The 24,694-nt window shown below is 36.3% G+C and overlaps 2 protein-coding genes across 2 annotated transcripts in view; both read right to left on the bottom strand.

Moving 5' to 3' along the window:
- Window positions 1-8,903, bottom strand: part of LOC144443506 (uncharacterized) — a 20,360-nt gene extending 11,457 nt beyond the window's left edge. The window contains exon 1 of the mRNA XM_078133008.1: window positions 8,418-8,903. The gene's annotated coding sequence lies outside the window, so the exon portion shown is untranslated. The remainder of the gene's footprint in view (window positions 1-8,417) is intronic.
- Window positions 8,904-21,866: 12,963 nt separating this feature from the next.
- On the bottom strand, window positions 21,867-22,478 carry LOC144443126 (dynein light chain Tctex-type 5-B-like). The gene has a single exon (XM_078132497.1). It carries the CDS (start codon window positions 22,476-22,478, stop codon window positions 21,867-21,869), a length of 612 nt encoding a protein of 203 aa, XP_077988623.1.
- Between the last annotated feature and the right edge of the window lie 2,216 nt (window positions 22,479-24,694).

The raw sequence follows: 24,694 nt of genomic DNA, 5'->3' as shown, positions 1-24,694 counted from the left end.
CCTACAGTTCACTATGTTATCAAATTAGTGTGTGCATTTAGACCATCGCAAAATAGACTGTGGTCTCTCGATCTGGAAGTTTGCAACATCATAGGGCGATCATCGCCCACTATCATTTTTGTTGGAAATATGATCCGACACTATTACAATGCGACTTGAGTTTCACCATATACAAGATAACAATAGTTGCAGGTTCATTACTGACAGAAGTATATCTTCTTGATTTATAGAAAAACAGCGACAGTATAACATTGGCCTGTACAGTGTAGTCATGCACCTTACCATACGGTAATTTCATTATTTCGGTGTGCACCTACACACGTTATCAAACAGTGATAATATGATGCCACTCTTTCACCATACCTGTGGTGTAGGCCATTCGTGTTGCCCGTATACGAAAATTATTTGTATGAAAATATTGATCTCAGCATCAACTTAAGCTTTCAAAACACTTAGACCCTTTTAATCAAATTATATAAGGCCATCTTTCCGTTTTAAGAACGAGTTTCATGCTTGCAAGGAACTGTCTGCTGTTAGACACATATTGGGGTATACCCTACATACAGTTTTGTGTCATCATTGTAAAACAACAACATAAAATTAACTCACCGAGAATCCAGATACTAGTAGATTAATTAATTGGCCCCAGCCGTTTCAACGTTTACTGTGTGTTTAACAACGGTCATTTGTCAATCCGCCAACTACATGTTACAACCGTTAACACCAACACAACGTGTGTGTATTTCCCAGTATTCAATGCGATAACAATAAAACGGGATAATAAAATCGTGTATCAGTAAATCTACATGATTACTGGCTGTCATGGCAACTTATGTACGGCGAAATAGTGCTTCTCGATATAAACCTACCTAGGACATATCATTTTACTAATACCGATAGAAACACTGAACCAAATAGTGATCTGTGTGAGTCAACGTTTTCCTGTTGAATATTAAATCTTGACGAAACACAAAATGAGTTAAATTGAATTCTAAATGAGCTAGTTCTGATGTCACCCCTAAACGTATACTGTCGAGACTTGTTGTGATAGTTGCTAACTCAGCTATTTCTCAACATTAGATGCAAATAAGGTGGTTTAAAAACGGCGTCTCGATATCGGCTTCAAGTCCGAGGACCCTGCCCAACATACATCAAATTAACAGAGAACAGAGCAAAACCGGCTTACACATACCGAAAAAAGGTCATAGAAATAAGCCCCCCGCCCCCTTCCCCCATAGTTACCAATTCATTTGATACTTAAGACATTCATTAACCTATTGAAATAAATATTATTATCATCGCATTTACATCACAGCCTGAAAACGATCGCGACAACTACTTATACGACACACACTTTCAGAAGTGATTTTATCAAGTAAAGTGTGTTGTTACCATGACAACTATGTTCGATCGCTATTCACAGCCACTTATAAATGTTGGATATTGTTAAAAAATATAGCCCAAGGTGTGTACTGTTAGAAAATCATGACTTTCTGCCAGCCTGTAATATCATACACGTTTATATGTATATTGTATTCTACATTTGATATGAAAGAAAATGTTATCTTTAAACGTTTTCAAAGAGTAACAGGGAAAAAAAATAATGATACGAAATCAGATCGACACACATGGTTATACAGTTGGCAATTACCTTACAATTTGACTCTTCTGTCATTGCAACCGCCAAAAAAATAACTTGTAAACGAATTCAAAATGATTGCATTCCATGTATCAATAGAACATATGTTATATTGAATTAGTATAATTCGTTTTTATAGTAATCCTCTGTGTGTTAGTTTGCCTACTGGCTTCATTTTTTATTTCATTCTTCTCTGATATGAAATGTACGAAATGGGCCGTAGCCGTGAGTCATAAATCCAGCAAAAAATACAGCCTATGATGTGTTTGTCAACCATCTCTCCAATGTAATCTTAACGGTTCTTTCGGAGATGAATGAATGAATGAATGAATGAATGAATGAATGAATGAATGAATGAATGAATGAATGAATGAATGAATGAATGAATGAATGAATGAATGAATGAGTGAGTGGGTAGGTGGGTGGGTGGGTGGGTGAAGTTTACCAGATAATAAGATCAAGTTGCGGCAAAGAACATACATATTTATGAAATTAAGTATCCGTACACAAAGGGAATACAAATAGTAGGGTACCATTGTTATCTGGTACGAAACATAGAAACAGTTCAGCAGAACTAGTCGTGTCCATGGCCCTTACAAATCGTTTACTATTTACAAGAGTAGTTCAGTACAAATAACATTAATCATAGCTGGAGATGCTTTAAGATATTGGTCGTATATGTGGTTTGTGAATAACAAGATAATTTCAGTCTTTTCAACTGAATGTAATCCTGATAAATTCTAAACATTTTCGCTTTGCATCTAATTCTTGATTTGGTTGATATATATTATAATTAGATAGATTATTGGATTGAATATAGGTGCTAGAGCCAGCAGGAAGACATTATTGCGTTGATAAAATTACAAGTGAATTGTAGAATAACTTTAAGTGTTTTTTCTTTCATTATTTGTTGCGCACTATCCATTTAACAAAATGTGAATACAATTACTCAAAACTGTCTTTTAAAGTTATGTAGGTCGATCATTGATCCAACTGAATATTAACAGAATAGCTTGTTATGTTGACTTGGTGTATTTACAGCAGCTCCCTTCAGAACTACCAAATAATGTATACCATTCACCAGACTTTGTATGCACCATGGATGATAAACATGGACTCATACCCCAGCGCCTTTTGACCATGCTACAATACTTTGTTTCCATGACAACTATATACTAGACAAATATTCTAATTTCTTATTCATGTTTTAGAATGTAAGGATATAAATAAACATTCGTTTGGTTATGAAAGTTAACAACTGTAGGGCTTATAACGTCTGACATCGAACGGTCTTACGAGGATGACACAAAGTATAGATGTTTGCTCTATATCCATTTTTAAGTTAACTCTGGTACACTGCATTTGTTGGGATTTTTTGAGTCAACTTGTTTAGGGTGGGTAAAACTTTCCAATCAATAATTACCCATATCAGAAAAACAATAAAATGGTGGCAGTGTTTACGTTCCTATATATGTTATTATTATAATACTGGTTAGTATTGTTTTCATGTAGTAATAAAAACTAAATGTCGGGATCTCCATGACTACTGACAGACTAATTTGCGTTGATATTATGCCTCTATAGAATACTTTCTTTCCTTCTCTTCTGTTCTTACTGTATTCTCTGAGATTAGAAACGTAACGCAAGACAATGCAGAGTGAAGTTAATGGCCAAACTAAACACAGTAAACCATTTTAGTATTTACTTAAGTTTGGCATTTATTTAGTACATAGTTACACATTGATTCAATGATGTATTTGACGAGGAGTATTGTGACTAATAATGACCATAGTTTTTGTTCTCAGGATTTACTAAAACATACCACAAACGATTAGGTGAATACACTTCAAAACGATTCAATTATGTTTTACAACCAGAAGTTGGTTTTGGTCCAATTTTAAATAAACTATATAATGACCATGTCAATGAATTTGTTTACAAATAAGACACATCGATCTGTAAGTTAGATTCGTTTGAATGTTTTAACGAGGAGTGTTGTGACTAATAATGACCATAGTTTTTGTTCTCAGGATTTACTAAAACATACCACAAACGATTAGGTGAATACACCTCAAAACGATTTAATTATGTTTTACAACCAGAAGTTGGTTTTGGTCCAATTTTAAATAAACTATATAATGACCATGTCAATGAATTTGTTTACAAATAAGACACATCGATCTGTAAGTTAGATTCGTTTGAATGTTTTAACGAGGAGTGTTGTGACTAATAATGACCATAGTTTTTGTTCTCAGGATTTACTAAAACATACCACAAACGATTAGGTGAATACACCTCAAAACGATTTAATTATGTTTTACAACCAGAAGTTGGTTTTGGTCCAATTTTAAATAAACTATATAATGACCATGTCAATGAATTTGTTTACAAATAAGACACATCGATCTGTAAGTTAGATTCGTTTGAATGTTTTAACGAGGAGTGTTGTGACTAATAATGACCATAGTTTTTGTTCTCAGGATTTACTAAAACATACCACAAACGATTAGGTGAATACACCTCAAAACGATTTAATTATGTTTTACAACCAGAAGTTGGTTTTGGTCCAATTTTAAATAAACTATATAATGACCATGTCAATGAATTTGTTTACAAAAAAAGACACATCGATCTGTGAGTTAGATTCGTCTGATTGTTTTAACTACCAAGGCATTTAAAAACTCATGAGTCATAAACGGATTTTTTGTTTTATGATCTACTTTCGTACCTTCAACATTCCATTGGTTGTAACACTATGTATGTCCATTGGTTGGTTGGTTGGTTGGTTGCCGGGTGGATGGGTGGTTGGGTGGTCGGTCGGTCGGTCTAAAATAGTTGTTTTATTTTTCAGGGCTTGTTGATAATAAAATTACGTTTATCATGATTCATTACTCCCAGTATAAAACTTTCAATTTGTGCTGTTATCAAAATTGCGATTTTAGAGTCACAGTTGAATAAGTCATGAAAAGTCAAATTCATGTAAAATTCATGTAAAATGCAATTTCCTTCTGATAAAATAGCACCTGTGCAAGCCGAGTGTCAAACTATGTAGTGATGGATATTCAGCATTGTTTGTTTTTCATATCCGATTTTTAGAATCACTTAGCAACCGATAATTTGAAAGAAAAAAATGGGGCTGGACCCGGAACTGATCGTCGAGAACCCGTGTTCTTGATACAAGTGCTGGGACGTCAAAAAGAAATTTATGCACGTTCATGTAGCTTCTTAGAAAATAATAGCTTCAGATTCTTAACCCTGACAATTTCTTCTGTTTCACCTGATCCAATCACACCCATTAATACCTAATACTAGGTGGGTTTGAACTCTAGTTACCATGGTGATCCAAGCTTTGAATGTTAACTCTAAAAAACCCAGACAATGACTTCTTTTCCTTGTCTGTGTCCAAACTAATAACACCAACCGAGTCTCGCTCAAAGTAATCATGGTGCGCTCGACTAACAGCACTTCGCAAAATTTACACAACTATGTGTATATAAATTAGATATATGAGGAGCAAGGGACAAGAGAAACTAGACATGACGATGAACGACAGATTGTTCTGATAATAGGGAAACTTCTGCAGAGTGGTTGGAGAGAATTTGCATTGAAAACAACGATATGAAAATAAATGATAAAAGGACCTAAAAGGGTTTCAAACACAAGCAAACAAACATCTGGTTCCAGAAAACGAACTTTAAGAATTCGCTGAAATAGTTATGTTAATGCTTTGGAGAAACTGGCGATAACTACTGAACAAGAACGCTAACATTAGGCTAATGGTAGAATAGTTCAACTATGTTTAAAACTCAGACCACTGTGACAATAGAAGTGAAACGCATGATTTGGTGACTACAAGTAAGCCTTTTTTGTAGAAAGTTCAAACCTTAGAGGGCTTGGACTCCTAAACATGTGCGAAATGTGAATTTTGATGCTGTCAAAGGATAGAAAAAAAAAACATCAGATTGTTTCAGGATAGTGACCGCATTGTGTTATGTGAAACAGTTGACAGACATAGAGGTATATGAAGGAGGGCAATCTATCGGTAGCTGTGATTTAAAATGAAACGGTGCTGTGATCCGTAGCTAGGAAAGGTTGATGGAGAGATTGTTGTTGGGGTCTGCATCGTATCCTGTAACAACAAGGAATCCGTACAACACTAGATTAACCCCGTGTCCCAAAATGTCACCTCCGAATATTGCTAATATAGTTGAATGTGGTGGCGGCGATGGTGTGTTGTTGTGTTCATTTTGGTGGTGGTGAGGCTATAGTGGTGGTGATGCTAGTGCTTGTGGTGGTGTTGTTGTTTTGGTTTTGTTGTTGATGCTACTATTATGGTGTTGATGTTGTTGGTGTTGATGGTGATGGTGGAGGTGATATTGGTGGTAGTGATGGCGTTATTGTTGTTACTGTTGTTGTTGTTGTTGTTGTTGGTGGTGGTGGTGGTGGTGGTGGTGGTGGTGGTGGTGTTCTTAATGTTGGGGTAGAGGTGGCGGTGGTGGCAGTTTTTGTGGTGATGGTGTTCTTGGTGTTGTTGTTGTTGTTGTTGTTGTTGTTGTTGTTGGGAGCGGAGGTAGTGATGGTGGTGGTGGTGGTGGTGGTGGTGGTGGTGGTAGTGGTGGTGACCTACTTGTGGCCTGACCTACTTGTCCTAGAATCTCGAGCTCTTACTACTATTTTAAGGATAGCTCGATAGGTAGATATTCTGGATATACCTCAGTTCTCCGTGACATTTATAAACCCCTGAAACCTGCAATAAGCATATAGGTTTACCATTGACCAATGTTCTTAAACATGTCTAATAGTTATCATAGTCGCTATTTTAAACTTGCGCTACATACACCAAATCAAATCAAATCACACCAACCCCCAACAGCCTCGGTCTTCAACTGACGTCAAACAAAACACAGGATGCAGAACATACTCCCGAATCCTATGGTTTTATCTGAGCATGCGCACGCAATTTACTACAACAGCGAAGTACTAACATGCTATAGGGCTAGGAGGTATGACCAACTAATGTTGTATCTCAACAGTGCAGTAAACAGGCTATAGGGCTAGGAGGTATAGCCAGCTAATGATGTATCTCAACAGTGCAGTGAACAGGCTATAGGGCTAGGAGGTATGACCAGCTAATAATGTATCTCTACAACGCAGAGAACAGGCTAGCTAATTCTTAGTTATTCTTTTTCCTAAAACAATATGTATATAGCCACAAATAATGTTATTGTACTTATTATGTGTGTGTGCGTTGTGACAAACTATGTTATCGTTGCTGAGTGACGAAGTCTAATCTACTGTACCCAGACATGTACGTGATATTACACTTTCGTAAGATTGTTCTACCGCGTACTGATGCGTTTAAACAGCTTGAGTAGCGATGGAAGCTTGACACCGATTTACCTTAGTAGTAAAGGTTAGGAAAAGGTTAGTACTAAAGTTTAACCCATGCAACCTCACAGTAGATTTAAGGCATTTAGTGATACTAAGGAGCGTTTCAGATCAAACAACTGATAATTCTATATTTCATCGTGGTAAACTGACAGTGAAACTGTGAACACAACGTTTGGAAGGCCACAGTATGTCCCAATATTCTTAGCGAAATTTGTTTCTGACACAGCACGTACTATCGTCAGTGGCAATACACTTTGTGTGTGCGTTTGTGTGCGTATGTTTGTCTGTGTATGTCTGTGTCTGTCTGTCTGTCTGTCTGTGTATGTATGTATGTATGTATGTATGTATGTATGTATGTATGTATGTATGTATGTATGTATGTATGTATGTATGTATGTGTGTGTCTGTGTCTGTGTCTGTGATTTAAAAAGAACCAGTAAAAATCCAATTTTTTGCCGCACTGTGAAGATGAGGACAATCAGAGCTATCGGGCCCATTGATCAACGATGTGAATGAAACTATACCTTGTACTATAACCTAGAAAAATACTTTTAGTTTGATTATTTTTGGATTGATGAGTTCTCTAAGTTCTCACACCAAGTATTTCATTTTATTTGATACGTTTTCTTCAACATTTTCTTCACTGATCTATACGTTTATTCTTACATGCTGTTATAGTCTGAAGAAGGGCACAGCCCGAAACGTCATTTGAATAAAGACTGGATTTAGAGTATTGGTTGCATCAGACATGGTCTAGGTGGGACCGGAAATACCCGAAAACTCTCGAAGTAAATCCGAAGGGAAGTGACTGAAAAAGGGTCATTTTAAGGTGTTTGCAGACGCTTTTGAAAAGTTTTAAAACCAGAATGCATTTCACAAACATGTCGTCTAGCAAATTAGCGATAGTGAATGTGAGCATTTTGAATCACCTTTAAGTAACACAATATTTACAAACCGTCAGTATTTTTTTTATTTCTTCGATTGATCTGCTACGTGTATTCAGCTACTGGAAAGTTATACCACAAAATCGATATTTATGTTTGTCAAACAAGACCAGGAGCTATAGTAGTCACGAAGTCATTCATGAAATCAACGTCACGAAATGAATGAGTGCATAAATTAGCATGGCATGACTAACAAATGATCAGAGTCTTAATTTTTAACAAAATCGGTTATCAGTAATTCTAAAACCCTCTCGACAGAAATCGACTTGTTTGCACACTTCGAACTGTAATATTTGTAGTTTAAATCATGATATGTAATGAACGTTACACATTGTTGATTTAAAGGGATACATTTGTAAAAACTATTATGTCTCACGGAATATGGAAAGTGTATGTTAAAGACGTATTAGTGTTGATGGTGTAAATTATATACATGTACTTACTTCTGATAAGGCGCTAAAAGTTTTGCCAATTTGGAGTTAACCTAATATCTGACACTCCACTTCTATTGGTAAAATTATGAGACTAATCTGCCATACAAGTCGCGAACTCCTCAGGTGACTTGAGTCTCAAATCTGAGACTACAAGTGAATGATCAAATGAGCGGTAACTGCGTCAATCTTCTGGTGTTTTAACAGAATAGCCCGTCGTTCCCATGCAGGTGTGTTCCGTAATGAAGAAGTATCAAATTTCAATAAAAATAGCTAGCAAACAACCCATTGACTTGTCGTGATCAACACTGACCAACTCTGCTAGACAACCTTTCCAGTCATCAAGACTGTACCTTAATTATCAGACGTTAGCAACCTCGACACAGTAGCAACTCCGTCGCCTACTGTATATTCTTTGTACGTGTTGATCGAACTGTAATAGGAGCGTTGCGATGACTGAATTTGTTGGATTGTTAGAAAATTGTAGCCCGACAACGATAGAGCCGCTCACTGCCTGGACATCATCAACATAAGATACTTGAAGATAATTTCCGTGGATACGTCTCCTCAATCAATCCAATTTTGACAGAATCACTCGAACCCGTATCTTGCCGTAATCGACCTTACCGATGTAAATACTTCTGATACATGCAGTTGCTGCGAGCCTGTCGAAAATTTTACTGTGGTTGTACAGTGAGGTTACGACAAATCAACTTAAGTTTTTATCGGCGCTGAATAGTAGATATGTTTGCTGGTTAAGATGTGAGTTGTCAGTAAGCCGTTAATAGACTCTGAAGCATGTCCGATCGATTGTTCCCAAAACCAAACACAGCCCATAAAATACAAGGTATCGAGCATAAAAACAGCTATTCCTTGTTTTCACGTGGTCTAAATATCGACTGTCGTGGTACACAGGTTAACTGTTAGTTTTTTATCAGCTTTTTTCTGCTTGTCTCCAGGAACGGAGAAACTCTACTTCACGAAAGACTCACACCGGTTGATTCAGTGGTATTCACGCCACGACTGGAAATACACGTCAGACGCGAAATGCAAGTCAGACGTTGCACGTCAGCTATTACACATAGGTCGCGAAAGTGAAAATCACTGGACCGAAGAACTTGGGGTTATTATATTCAATTCTTCAACTGAAACTTGAAGACTTTTTGAATGCTATTTCTCATGTCAGCGATGTACATTTATCACAATTATCAAAGGTGTGTCTTAGACGCCTGAACTTTTTCTGTCATCGTATTTGATAGGGTCATTGAAACAACCAGAAGTCGCCTGACATATGTCAAAACTAAAACACTAGTACAGTAGCCTTAGGCACCATGGCCAATTGTTCCGATTTTCTAATAAAGCCTTACCAAAACGTGTCCTCAATGAAATCAGGGTATAACTAAGTAAACAAGTGTTTCAATGAGATACTTCCTTGTTGTTGGTCTGCAATAAAAGTACAATATAACGAATACATCACGATTACAAACCTACATGTACCACCTGGGAACACCTTGGTTATATTGTACTACAGTAACTACATTCAACTAACGTTGGTTATATTGTACTAACTACATTCAACTAATGTTGGTTATATTGTACTAAATACATTCAATTAACGTTGGTTATATTGTACTAACTACATTCAACTAACATTGGTTATATTGTACTACAGTAACTACATTCAACTAACGTTGGTTATATTGTACTAACTACATTCAAATAACGTTGGTTATATTGTACTAAATACATTCAATTAACGTTGGTTATATTGTACTAACTACATTCAACTAACATTGGTTATATTGTACTACAGTAACTACATTCAACTAACGTTGGTTATATTGTACTAACTACATTCAAATAACGTTGGTTATATTGTACTAACTACATTCAACTAACGTTGGTTATATTGTACCAACTACATTCAACTAACGTTGGTTATATTGTACTACAGTAACTACATTCAACTAACGTTGGTTATATTGTACTAACTACGTTCAACTAACGTTGGTTATATTGTACTAACTACATTCAACTAACGTTGGTTATATTGTACTAACTACATTCAACTAACGTTGGTTATATTGTACTAACTACATTCAACTAACGTTGGTTATATTGTACTACAGTAACTACATTCAACTAACGTTGGTTATATTGTACTAACTACATTCAACTAACGTTGGTTATATTGTACTACAGTAACTACATTCAACTAACGTTGGTTATATTGTACTAACTACATTCAACTAACGTTGGTTATATTGTACTAACTACATTCAACTAACGTTGGTTATATTGTACTAACTACATTCAACTAACGTTGGTTATATTGTAATAACTACATTCAACTAACGTTGGTTATATTGTACTAACTACATTCAACTAACGTTGGTTATATTGTAATAACTACATTCAACTAACGTTGGTAAATAAACTGATGGTTCGTGTGGATTAATGATAATATATCTTGTAAACGTCAGAATCTGTAAAGACTCAGTTCGGAGTAGAATATTGGGTGTACAGTAAATAAAGGTTACAGCCCGCTTCGGAGTGAAAAATAAGGACGTAGCCCACATTTGTCTCTCCGAAGAGGGCTGTAAGCTGTTTGTACCATCTAGAAGGAGTATAACCATAGAATGTAAAAAATGTATTGAATGTATTACAAATATTGTATGGCAAACGCAAACAGTGCGTTTTTTTACCACGTTTTTACCTCTAGACTATAATAACCGAAAGTGAAGTACATAGGCCAGCTCCTTATTGGCTACTGGTAAAGTTAATCTCCTGCCAATCACTAGCTAGTTAAGACTATTTTATGGTACAAAGCTTTATATCACTGTATTGTTATACTCTCTTGGTCCTCTGTGAAAACAGTGAGGGACTCTTTGAATTCTGTCTGAAATGAGGAGTCAACGGTATGAATTCTAAAAACAGACTGTTGCTAAGGCCCTCACAGAAAACCTAAAATCAAATATCGATCATACCGTATTGATTTCGTTCCAAATTACAATGTGTACACCGCAGAGCATTCAAACCTGATAACATCTCCACTGTACCAATATGAACGACTCTTGCCATCAAGTATCCTGACCCATCTACTTGTTGTCTGCACATTGAAGTATTTGTATTTGTTTGCTTGTTTGTTTGTTTTTCGTGACTTTGAGTTGTTTTCTCGACAGGCCCGACGGTAGGATCGGGTTTCCGACCAAGTGTTGTCAGACGATGTGCGTACCGCGGCATGGAAAAGGTCAAACCTGATGTCAACACCATCGTCACCGCTTGTATGCTGTAGGTGCCAGTCACACGAAAGTAAGGATGCACGAAAGAGGATCAACAACGAAAATTTGTATTCCTGAAATCCGTCCACCAGACTGGCAACACAATATTATAATATATACAGATAAATGTATATCAACGTTAGAATAAGGTGAATATCAATGGTTGTATCCAATTTGTGTTGTGGAATATCCATGTATTATTGCCTCTTGGGGTCGCCATGGTTTTTGATTTACATGCACTGATTGAGACACGTGTCGTTCCCCTATATATCAGCTTATCAGACAATAAAAAGCTGGCCTTAGACTGTAAGATACGTTGTTTCGTTCTACTCTATAAATCAGTCTTCTAAAAAGGCTACTCGGTGTGGCACGACACGTCGTATTTTACACACTAATTATAAGTTGGCATCAGAACACGGAACGTTTCAGATTCCAACAAGCATTTATTGTTGCTTATGCAATTATTAAAGTATTATAATAAGTAAATCACGATGAGTGTTGATAGTTTGGGATCATTTCACACCGCGATTGAGTAGACCACGTGATTGAGGGACTGTGAGTAGACCTTATACTGGGTATAAGCCGAACTTTTTTAAAACTATTGTCATGATACTAGTATCAATTCATGTCTTGCTTTATTTATTTGTTGGAATCCGGAAACTATAGCAACATCTATCATTCAATTTGGCTAGGTTCCTATATTTAGTTATTTAGAAAAAGTATTATCATCAAACGTTCAGACAGCATCAGAAAAGATAACTAACTTTACATTTATTGCAAAACACGATGGATGGCGGTCCACAATATGGTCATTTGAAAGTGATAGCGCCCTCATTGCCGACAGGGAGAAATCTTGGTCAAAGATTCTGTTTGCATCTAGATTTATCAATGAGTATTTCTTCCTTTTCGATAGCAAATTATTCTTTGTACATTTGATTTAATATGATAAATACTTTTCTCGTTTCTGACACACTGGAATAAAAATGTATACCCAGAGTCAACAACAAATGTATACTTAACCTTGCCATTATACACATGCTTACAACATTACGTGCATTGAATCTGTTTTACAACCTTGGTTGTAAACATGATTATCTTTCTATCATCAATAACTTTATCCATCATTACTTGACAGCAGGCTTTGTACATGTACTAGTACTATATTTCAAAGAGCTTAGTCACATGGGAGTATATACCTTACGCGTGAATAGTGAATCGTCAATAGTTTAACGCGTGAATGGTGAACGAATCCTTTTTAAATGCGTGAATGGTGAATATTACGTTGTTGGTGAATGATCGTTATTTTCGAACATGAATGGTGAATGTTTATAAATCAAACGCGTGAATCATGAATTACATAAGTTTGCGTGAATGAAAATGGTGAATTTATTAACCTCAACTTGACACTAGTCGCGAATTCGGACCCATGTCTCTTTGTATGACCTGTGTGGTCTGATGCGGTTTACTTCATCTGATCTCAACCTTTAAATACGGAGTTTTCTATTGGTTCATACGAATGCCATTGACAAATCAGAGTGTAACTATTGTGCGACCCGCGGGTCGGTCAACAACTCTTTTCCTAATCATTTTTATGCAAAATAAACGACCTCTTCTTTGAACGAGAACAGTCACATGACGGTGGTGTCCGATGTTACATGGGTACGCTATTCGATTTCTTGGTCAGAAAATACTTAATATTGTATGCAACTACTGTTTAACATGCAGACTAAAACTCTCAACCTCAAAATTTAGATTATTAGTTTTTGGAGAAACAACATTTTAGAGAACGTGATCGCTTGCCTAGAATCCACGCGGATTGGATTTTTTACAGTCGTCTTTCTAATCACTTGATTTGACTTGATATGATAATTTAGAATACTGTAGTTCACACTCATGTAGTTGGAAATAAGTACAAAATAGCTAGTAATAATCAATATAAGCTGAATTAACTCATTTGACTCATGACTTAACTCTTGATTCTACTCGATTCAACTTGTCTCTTGACTTGGCTTAACTTACCTTTACTTGACCTTACTTACCTTAACTTGACCTTAACCCTCCTTTACTTGACCTTACTTACCTTAACTTGACCTTAACCCTCCTTTACTTGACTTTGCTTGAGCTTGCCCTACCTTTACTTGGCATTACTTGACTTTGCTTGACTCTTTGACCTGACAATTTCAAGGGTGGGCAAGGGGGATTTTCGTACTTTGTTATCGGGCCATTTTAGTTTTCGATATTTGTTAAACGTTGCAATAAAGTCCGTAAAATCGTAATTCAGTGGTTGGCGTACTGCGTAATCTGCTGTTTATATTGACTGTAATCGTACACGTATACAACTGTACCATAATTGAACGATGTTAGAAGTATTCAATACAAGACAACACTAAATGCGATCCATGTTCGTATACCTAGGTCTTCGCAAAAATAATATCAGAATACAATGTGTCTTTTGGGGGGCAGGGGGCTATCCAAGCCAAGTGAAGGTCAAAGTTGTCGATGGAAAGGAAAGAATGAATATTCCTCTTGAACTGGGGAATTTAGAGGTATTGATATCAAAAGTACAAGAAAGATCATCATTTTAAAATTGTCGGCCATTGTCACATGGTAGATCTGTAATTGTACGTGTATTTATGCTGTACAGATTGGTATGATTTTGTTTAACACCGAGCTGTGCATTACCGTTCAAAACCGACCCTACGGGTTCCCTGTTCCGAATATATACGTATATTGATCACTGTTTCGACACTTAGTGGTATGACATACAAAATTATACATTATGTACTATTCTATATATGTTGTTCATTCACATATTTCTCTATATGTTCATTGATAAATCCATGTTTCTATGTTGAGATCAGAAGTGCATATTATTAATCAGATGATATGTCAATATAGCACCACAGCGCATACTTTCATTCCCAAAATTTAAAAAAGGTTTCAATGGCTGGAGGGGGACAATGACTACTCATCTCACCATTAATATATTTTCTTGACTTTTACAAGGAGTGGTAGATGCATTAGAATGCCCTTTCAACAACTTTCCAGTTATAATTGTAAAACGTAAACACCAGTTTATTTTCTCCGTAATTCGTAAAATTGTGTTTTTTCATCGTAAAGGTAAAAAATGAAATTTTATCTTCGTAATTTGTAATTCAACACTTATTTTTTTCTGTAAATCGTATTGGGGACACCCTTGCCCACCCTCAATTTAGAATACTGTAGTTCAAACTCATGGCGTTGTACAGAGTACAAATATCGAACATATTGTTGAATACATGTAATAACTGTGCTTTAAATTTCAGCAACGACTCCGAAGATCTCAATATATATGACTAGTGAGTAACGTTGTACCCCAAATAATATTCGAAGGAATAAATGTCAGACAAAACCATTTGACAATTTCACACACACAAACACACACACACACACACACACACACACACACACACACACACACACACACACACACACACACACACACACACACACAAATGCATTGACAATCTATAACATCGACATATTACAATCTAACTCGAAGTATTCAACTCAATATAAATTAAACTTGTTTAACTTGCGATTGCTGAACTTTTCACTGACGGCGATCAACCAGAAAAATGTCCAATTGGCAATAGTACCAAGTCCAAGTATTTTCAGTCAAAGTTCAAAGTCAAAGTCAAAGTTGATATTGTCCAAGAGTGCACACAATTCACTCTACTAGCTCAAAACCACTACTAAGCTTTAAGTCTACAACAAAAACTTTTTGAAGATGTGGGTACTATAGACACCAAACCATGCTGACGTCGGCAACGGCTGTTTACCATGTACCCACTCTGTGTAGAGATTCCTTCAATCCACAAAACTATCTGTTACATTGCACTGTGGCTTCAAATATTATCACGAGGACATGCCCATGTCCTGCCTACCAGTATTACTCCATTTATCACGACACAGTTTGCAAACTGGGGGTTTTGACACGCGTTACCGGTTTGGTTGGGCATGTTTACCTCAAAATCCATCAATGTGTCAATCGAACATGTTAATTGTCTAGCTACCTAATTTGCATTTAACGGAAACATCCCAGCCACCTGGTAGTACTATGACATGATAATTCACTACCAACTAATTTACATGTAAAGGAAACCCTCTCTGATTTACATACAACGTACAAATGTTTTGTCTTTGGGTTAATCCCAAGTCAATGTCCAGGTTAACACACTTTCACTACACACATCGCCACTTTACAGTCATAGTACTAAAAAGATTACATGAGATTACATTTAAAATCTGTTTCTGTATTTCTTTGATATATTGGGTCATTGTACCTTTTATATTCATGAAGGTGATAAAATCGACAATTTCATTCCTTAGTCTTCCTTACTAGGAAACGGACACCACTAAGCTGTTCCAACTTTTGTCTTATAACCATAACATTTATATAGCGCCATATATCCACAACAGTGCTCATATGCGCTTCACAGACAAAAAATGAATAAATCAAAAAGTAGTGCACGAAAAAAAATTACAATGGCTGAAAAAGGTGAAAACTAAACAAAATTAAAGAATGACATGCAGGGCATTTACTGTGTGGTGTTACAGTTCGACTTCCTATAGTAATAGGCCTTTCTTGGGATATTAAATCTCGTTACAAATCGAACATTTCAAGTTGAATGAATATGTGGAAAGACATTAAAGATAAAAAAAATATATACATCAGAGCGCAAAGACACGTCAGTGAAAATGGAAATAACAGGACAAATTCGTCCAGCAGGTTCAGAGCTAGACTGCGCTCCACATTTGTGTTGATTTTAAGCGACAGCGCAGCCAACGGTGACATAAGACCAGTCCATTCGGTGATTGAGTTCAAGTTTATTGGTGGAATATATATTGTTGCAGTATTACTACGCGGAGTCGAACACTCACGATGCCACCACAGCAAATGCCTTGCATGTCATTCTTAGATATGGAGATCTTTCGGTAATTGGAGGATAAAAATATAGACTCATATAGCAAATAATGGCGAGTACTTACACCTAGTACCTAAATAAAAGATCATGATGGATTCTGTCACTACCTCAAAATTTACCGTCACGGGCAGTTAAATATATCGTAGACGTTATGTAGGAACAAATAAGATAAAAAACCAAACGGTGTTATTATTAATATATTTAAAGATACATCAGTTTAACAGGCCAGCCTCATATTCATGATTTAATATAATCAACATGGTCCGACAAAAAGTTCCTAAATCCACTCTATACTACATATCTCATACACTATCTGTCTTGGTTGCAGTACGGATAGCCCAAGGTAACGTCAATGTACCTTCTTAACCTCCTTGATAATTATGCAGTTTCCTAGGTAACCAGACCAGCGTAACACTTTTTTAAACATTCGCGGTCTAAGATTGGATAATCTGACTTTACTAAATATTAAGTGATAATCTCATAAATTGAAGTTTAATAATAACCCAAATAAATTTATTAATTGAAGGTTCGTGATGTTAAAATTTGTGAGAAATAAAGGTTAAAACTAAATAATGTTATAATCTGTGTCATGTAAAATTTTAAGTGTGCAACCTTGCTTGCTAAAACGCTTTGCGACCAAATCGCTATAGAAACATACAGTGGTGTGAGCTATGAGTGAATGTTATGTATTGTTGTATTCGGTTTACTAAGCAAGTCTATACACTTGCATCGTCAAGCAAGTTACTCAATCAATCAATCAAAACACAAATCCCGTTTGTTGTTCGTCTTCGTTTTGTTGTTTAACAATAGCGAATAGTCAAGAACATTGGGCGTCGACATCTAATCGGATGAACATTTCAATGTAGACAAAAAACGCTCGTATTCTAAGAATCTAAGATTTATAGACACTTGAAGTTAGTCATACATCATGACTTAACTGTGACGTCACCACTGAAGAGCTGTTCATTTGGTGCAGGTAATACTTTCATTAAGACCCACCTGGATAGCACATAAGGGAGGCGTAATTATTTGTGACCGGGGGGTCGGAGGAATCTGAGGGGTCACTCAAAAATTACAAACCTACAGGGTAGGAGGTGATACTTAAAAGCTGAGAAGATACATACTGCAGTATAAGACATATGTAAAGTACACACACACACACACACACACACACACACACACACACACACACACACACACACACACATATATATATATATATATATATATATATAATCATTATTATTATAATTATAATTATTATTATAACTTTATTGCAGAATACACTCCCATATACTATAAAAACACAACATTTACATAGTACACAAGACAAACGTTAAAAAAGCACTCTAATATATATATATATATATATATATATTGCGCGCGCGCGCGCGCGCGCGTGTGTGTGTGTGTGTGTGTGTCACGGTTTAATTGTTTTAGGGGAGGGGGTACTCAAATTTCTAAAGCGAAACAGTGGAGCGACTCACTTTCTTTTGGTTTTCACGGCAATTCCTCAGATATCTGGCCGTAAATAATGACGGTTCCGTTATATCTACAACCCACCCCACCCTTAGCAACTAGTTACTTTTCTTCCAAGCGTTCAAGTGTTGATGATCTATCAATAGTGGCGATAAACTCGCTCACAGTCTCACTGACTTCGATTAGTTATATAATATAGTCTGTATTTGATATTTAGTTTTTAACCAATACACGATGCTGTAGATATCTGGCTAGCTAGAGGGCGCACCGGATTGGATTGCAGGAATATATCTTAACTTCTAAACGTAGAACATACATACAATCTAACGAAGGTAGTTGGACTGTTACTAGAGAGTTCGCAATTGTGAATGAAAGAAAAACAAGTCTTTGCCTATTTGAATTGTTTCTACAGTACACATTACATAACGGGAAAGTCATGGAGGTATTGGGATTCACTGGAGACAATGAAACCCACCATGTTGTCTTTACATCATGGAACTAATCCAAGTTGCACAGACCGAGAAATTGAATTCGAAGGCCAAGAGGTTAGAAAAGTGATGAAGTGTTCACCAGCATCTCATGCAAGACTATAGAAAAGTGTGTTGAAGCATAGACCCTACACGATGGTTAAAACGCTTGAGTCATTACACAAAAGAACTCGTCAAGCGCTACTTGAAGTTCCCCGGAACACAACTTCAGAAACACACAATGCAGTGTGTATGTGTGTGTGTATCTGACATCAAATCAGATAGAATCGCCCGTTGTCAGTTTTAGTATATGGACACTCTGATGGATAGTACTCTATTGGTACTTTACGATGCTTGATCTGTTAAAGATTTTTCATGACATTTCAAGAAAGTTTCGGTTAATAACATATGCATATACATGTAGTAACTAAATTAAACCGACATATTAAACCATACACCCTACACGAAAGGGTCTATGTTTAAACTGAGTCTCAAAGGTGTACTTTGACACAGTGTTGTATCTTTTTGATGATATTGACATGTGTTCCTTTCAAGTATATAGTCTGTAAGATACGACGTGTTGTGCCTCTCTATCAGCCAGCACACAGTGGATAGGACTCTCCGATAGGACTGAACGACACAATTTATCCTATGAAAAGTACTGCGACCAGCAATTAAAGTTCAGCGCACTATCTGTAACTGGATTTTTTTTCCGATCAGATCACAAACAATATATTCATTGAAAATGGTTATATTAATGCCAATAACTAGACAGTGTACATGTTGATTGTAGATCTATTTTATCTATAAGCAGATAAGCGACAAGTTGAAATCGTGATTGCATTTGGGTCGCTGATTTTTAGGTACGGACCCAAAAACTATTTGGTTGGCTTTATTGTACCATATTATGTATACAGTTACACATTCAATATGTTTACACGCATGTGATTCGATACTCTTCGGGAGCATGATATTACGAGTAAGTTATTAGTTTGAGTTGCAGCCAGTGAAGCTTTAAAACTAGGCAAACACCATTATACAATAACTACGCACGTTCACAGACTATGACTGACCTTTTTTGAGAAAATTAGAAAACTATTCTCTAGATAAATGTGCGATCTATCAAGTCAACTACAGAATGCCCTCATAATTATATTACTGGGAGCATCTGTCTCAGCACGGCATCAAACCCCGGGGAGGGGTACTCTCAAACATGTCGGCAAATTCCAAAGATAGTAGTATTTTGCCTCTGGCGATATGGTTTGGAATTAGTTGGGTAAACCAACCACCAAAAACTGTGAGACGTGGTCTAATCTATTACTAAACATGCATGCCTTGAAGAAATTTCATTTCGTCACACTTGTAAACTTAAATATTTTCACACAGCTGGAACCAAGATAGAATTCCACCATGAAAGTACACTCAGTCATGCAATCGACAGGACATATCACGTTTCATTGAATGTAGGCAAACACACAAAGACTAATGGAGACGAGTACATTCAGTACTATATTCTCTTTGGTCATCATGTTAAACAAAAAATAGGAGCAATCGACCCTACGGCCTCCGGCCTTGCTTTCCTCCAAACAAAACACTTCAATCAATTTACTAGTATAACGTAGTTCACTAGTAAAGAGTTTTATTTGTTATTTATTTGAGTTCACATTCGAGTTTTAAATTTAATAGTACGGTTGTTCAACGTTGAAAACTAGAAGCAACGCGCTTACGATGAAAATTGGTTTAAAACATGGACCAGTATGTCTTTACATGAAAGTCAAGTGGTTTTAAGTATTGTCAATATATGTTTTATTGAACTCTACAATATCGTACAGTGAAACATCAAAATTATGATGTAGATTGCATCCTTGCCTATGATTAGGTTCGACATTGGAAAATGGTCAAATTTCAAATCATATTTACAACATTTACATTATCATTATTACAATAATTAATACATTGTTAAGATTACGTGAAAGAAACACACTTACTTTACATTAGTTATTGCGGTAAATTATTTTAATTAGAAAGTGCCCGTTAGAAACGTAAACTGGCACTTCGTGAATTCATTACAATTTTACGTTGTATCATGATCTATCGATAATTAGGTTAATCAAAACTTTAAACTCAGTCTAGAATCAAAACTTACAAATCAATGCAGTAAAACACGATGGAATCGGATAGAATTGACAAAAATGTGTCAGGATGACAGATGGTATTATACAGAAAACAAGCAAGGACATGGCGGAGGAATCGAGAGGAATACAGTCTACAAAATACACATAAAATGGAAACGAATAAAACTTTAGTGAAAATGTTAATATTGACGGGAGGACGGATGATGAAATTACATGAAATGTAATGAATAAAGCTTATTAAGATAGTACACAATTGTACAAATAAGGCTATTGTGAGTCGTTATCGTTTTATTTTACTAATCGCCTCATGGTAAGTCTTCTGAAACCAATTACGCAATCAGATATGTCGTATCACACTGTGGCAATCAGTGCAGTCCACTGAACTGACTTATTTATATGACTGAATCCAACAGGTTGTTGAAACTAGAACTCAAAATAAATCACTTCTCCTACACACTTATTGAATGAAAGTATACACCCAGGACATTTCATCAACTCTGTTGAGTAGAGCGCAGACAACTTTTACCAGTTTAATGAACCGTTGAGTTATTTACAGATTTTTTAGCTGCCGGGTAAAAACCAGATAACAAGACCAAGCTTTGCATTGATAGGATCATGTGTCCATGGCAACTGTGTTGTGTACCATGCTGTACATCAAGCGTAACATGTCCGTAAACAATAGGTTCATTATTTTCCGACATAGTATATACAGAATGCGGTGACAAGTGAACAAAACAAGAGATGTGGCGACGTAAATGATCCATCGGCAAAAGAACAAGTTTTTGGTGCTATTGGTACACTGGTTAAACAAACTACTATGTGTCAGACATTTTATCCATGTTAGAGGAACATATGAAGTATAACGGCTATTTTAAAGACGAAAAGTGTTTTGAAGCCCGACTATGTTAATTGATTGTCAGTAAATATTTTCAACACAATTGTCAAATGTTAATCATGAAGGTATGTTCTTTGTGCTCTCTGTAGTCCGTTAAGTTTGTAGTGGAGGATTCACATTCCAATTGCGATTTTCTACCAAGTGTTCCATATTTTAAACGATGGCCAATACGTATGCACACCTGTCTTTTCATTGAACCAGTTTCGCCAGGATATTACTATATTCTTTACATATCTTCTATTCATAGTAAGTTGCATATACCGTTGCTATGGCAAATAACGATGAATTTTGGTAGGTCGTTGAAGCAAATGTGTCTGTCTTGGTATCCCAGAGACACAAACTAGCCACTCTCATACCCTGATCAGCGTTCGTACCAATCATAACATGTACAACGACCTTGTGTCGCTTGAAATTCATCAGTTTTACCTTATTTTTAATCATATCTGAGATCTTTGTTGTCAACATTGAAGTCGTTCTACTGTCGTATGTTTTATCCTTGAGTTGAGCAGTCAGTACGTTGTTCATCATTCGTTGTACTCGTGCTACGTTGAAATCTATATCAGGTTCCGTCTTGTACGTATTCTCCATTTTCACTTTTGGTACAGCTGGTTTAGGCTTTTCTTTTTCTGTTGTCAAAGCCTTGCCCAGTGCTCCCCATAACGACATACGCTTTGAAAGTCTCCTGAATGAAGCAACACCACTGCTGCCGCTTTTACCTTCAGACGAAGCTGCTGAAGTCCTTCGGGACATCATGGCGGCCGAAAAGTTGGAAATCAAGGAAGGGGACCTTCCCCGAGGAGACTCGCCTGAGCGATCAGGCTCCGGTTCTACAACAGTTACAGATGTCATTTTGTCGTTGTGCTTCTTCTTGAAATCTTCAGCTGTTGTGTCGAACGAAGTAGCTTTTTGTCCGCAACCGAGAACGGAGTAGTCAAGTTGAATATATGGTTGCTATGTTGAAGCCAACTCCTCGACTGTGTTGATGCTGTAATGGGCTACTTCTTTGTGAGTGACTTCTCCCTAGACCAAAGACAAAACTTACATGATAATGTGGTTCGCATTGAAAGGACAAACAACAAAAAGGCAGATTGAGAGCTTTGTTTGATCAGGCTGTATAGGTATTCTATGCAGATGATCGGATCTTTGTTTATCTCTCAACTCAGCCAATGCCTGTGTACATACACTGTGTACCCACCTAATCTAAAAGAATACCAAGTAAATAACATAGGAATCTGAAAAAGGTGCTCGCACTATTTTGGGTACAAGATAGCCCCTACGGTTCTTACCGTCCGCAATGTGCCATTTCCAAACGTTGATTTGTTTGGCAAACAATACCGAAAACGTGCCCACCCTTTGTAGAGACGACTTCATGGTTCACTTGCCCAAGAGGCTCCAAAGTAATAGTATATATCAACATACATAGTAAATATAATTTGTAATATAAATTATGCGATTTGTGTACACAGTAGTATTTTCAACCATGACTAAAATAATTCCAGTGACGTAGACCATAATCAGATTTGTCACGATGAGTTTCAGATCAAATATCTTGACTTATAACCGCAAAGAAACTCATTAGATAAATATTCCTCACTCATATTTGTTGTTAGGTGATCAAACAATGCCGTTGCATGTTTTTTCTTCACTTTTTTAAGTGAATGTGTGCGATTGGGTCTCAACTGTTGGCTGAATTTATATGTTCGTACAATACAAATAGATAGAATAAAATAACGTGTATACGTAACCTTTAGCCGGCTTTGTGTTGACATGAAAACAGACGTTGTATTTTGACCCCCATCGAGTGTACTAATCACACGAAAACAAAAGTAAATAATTCCTATGAATAAGAAAATCATGATCGCCAAAAACTATCGCAATTTCTTGGAGTCAAATACAAATGTACTTGTGTCTCGTCAATGAACATACACTTGAACTGACAAAATTTGTCATTCTATTTTCTATGGAGGACGGGGAATTTATATGTGCGACAACTTTTCATTATACATTGTAGTCGTTCTATATTTTTATTTTTTATTTTTTTTTTTTTGGGGGGGGGGCATTTATATGCGCGACAACTTTTCATTAAAACCATAATCTTTCGATTTAGAAATTCTAAAACTAAACAAGTTGAATGAATGTGGTATATATTGTAAGCATTTATCACGTTTTATCATTATTATTGTTAAACTTTATTTAAGGAAAGAAAAGAACGCAACAACGCTCAAAACATCCGATGGCTAAAACAGACAGAAAAAAAAAAGATTTAAAAAAATATACATAAACAGAACTTTACAAAGACAAACTGACAAATACACACATGAACAAATTCAAGCATCTAAGAATACAGCAAATCTCTACATGCTCTATACGATTTTAAAAATCCCTGAGTAGAGGACTGTATCGGAATTAAGCACCATTATGAGACTTTTTATACATTTTTGTATAAACTATTTCTGATACAGTAACGTTAAAAAATCGTACGTTAATTCTCGTCCCAAATGTAGGGATTATGTGATGTGCAAACATTGAGCTAACACTGCATGCAATCTCGCGAGTAACCCATCAAAATACGGAGAGCGTTTTGTACGATACTTGTTTTTTTCCCTCTAAATAGCTATTAACCACTATAGAACACTACCTGTATAAGGGAAATCTCAATCCCATACATCTTTCTGCCGAGAAACATTAATCAATGGCCATTTAATGGTTGCAATGGTGGACAAATTAGTGTTTCAAGTCATTGACGTTGTGAATACTCCACATTACAATAGAGACAGTATTATCACTTTCAACTGGTTTATGTTGGCGATTGTTGTTGTCCGTGTTTACTGGACTAAGGAAAGTTGAAACATAGACCAAACACTATGGTTGAAACTAGACTAAGCGTTTTATTCGTACCATTTGTTCGGCTCCGTCCCAAATGTAGGGATTATGTGATGTGCAAACATTGAGCTAACACTGCATGCAATCTCGCGAGTAACCCATCAAAATACGGAGAGCGTTTTGTACGATACTTGTTTTTTCCCTCTAAATAGCTATTAACCACTATAGAACACTACCTGTAT

The sequence above is a fragment of the Glandiceps talaboti genome, chromosome 12 (assembly GCF_964340395.1).
Source record: "Glandiceps talaboti chromosome 12, keGlaTala1.1, whole genome shotgun sequence".
Taxonomy (NCBI): domain Eukaryota; kingdom Metazoa; phylum Hemichordata; class Enteropneusta; family Spengelidae; genus Glandiceps; species Glandiceps talaboti.
This window is presented reverse-complemented; position numbering and strand designations above follow the sequence as displayed.

Excerpts from the sequence above, each read along its gene's own strand:
- LOC144443126 (XM_078132497.1), bottom strand. The coding sequence starts at position 22,478 with ATGACATCTGTAACTGTTGTAGAACCGGAGCCTGATCGCTCAGGCGAG.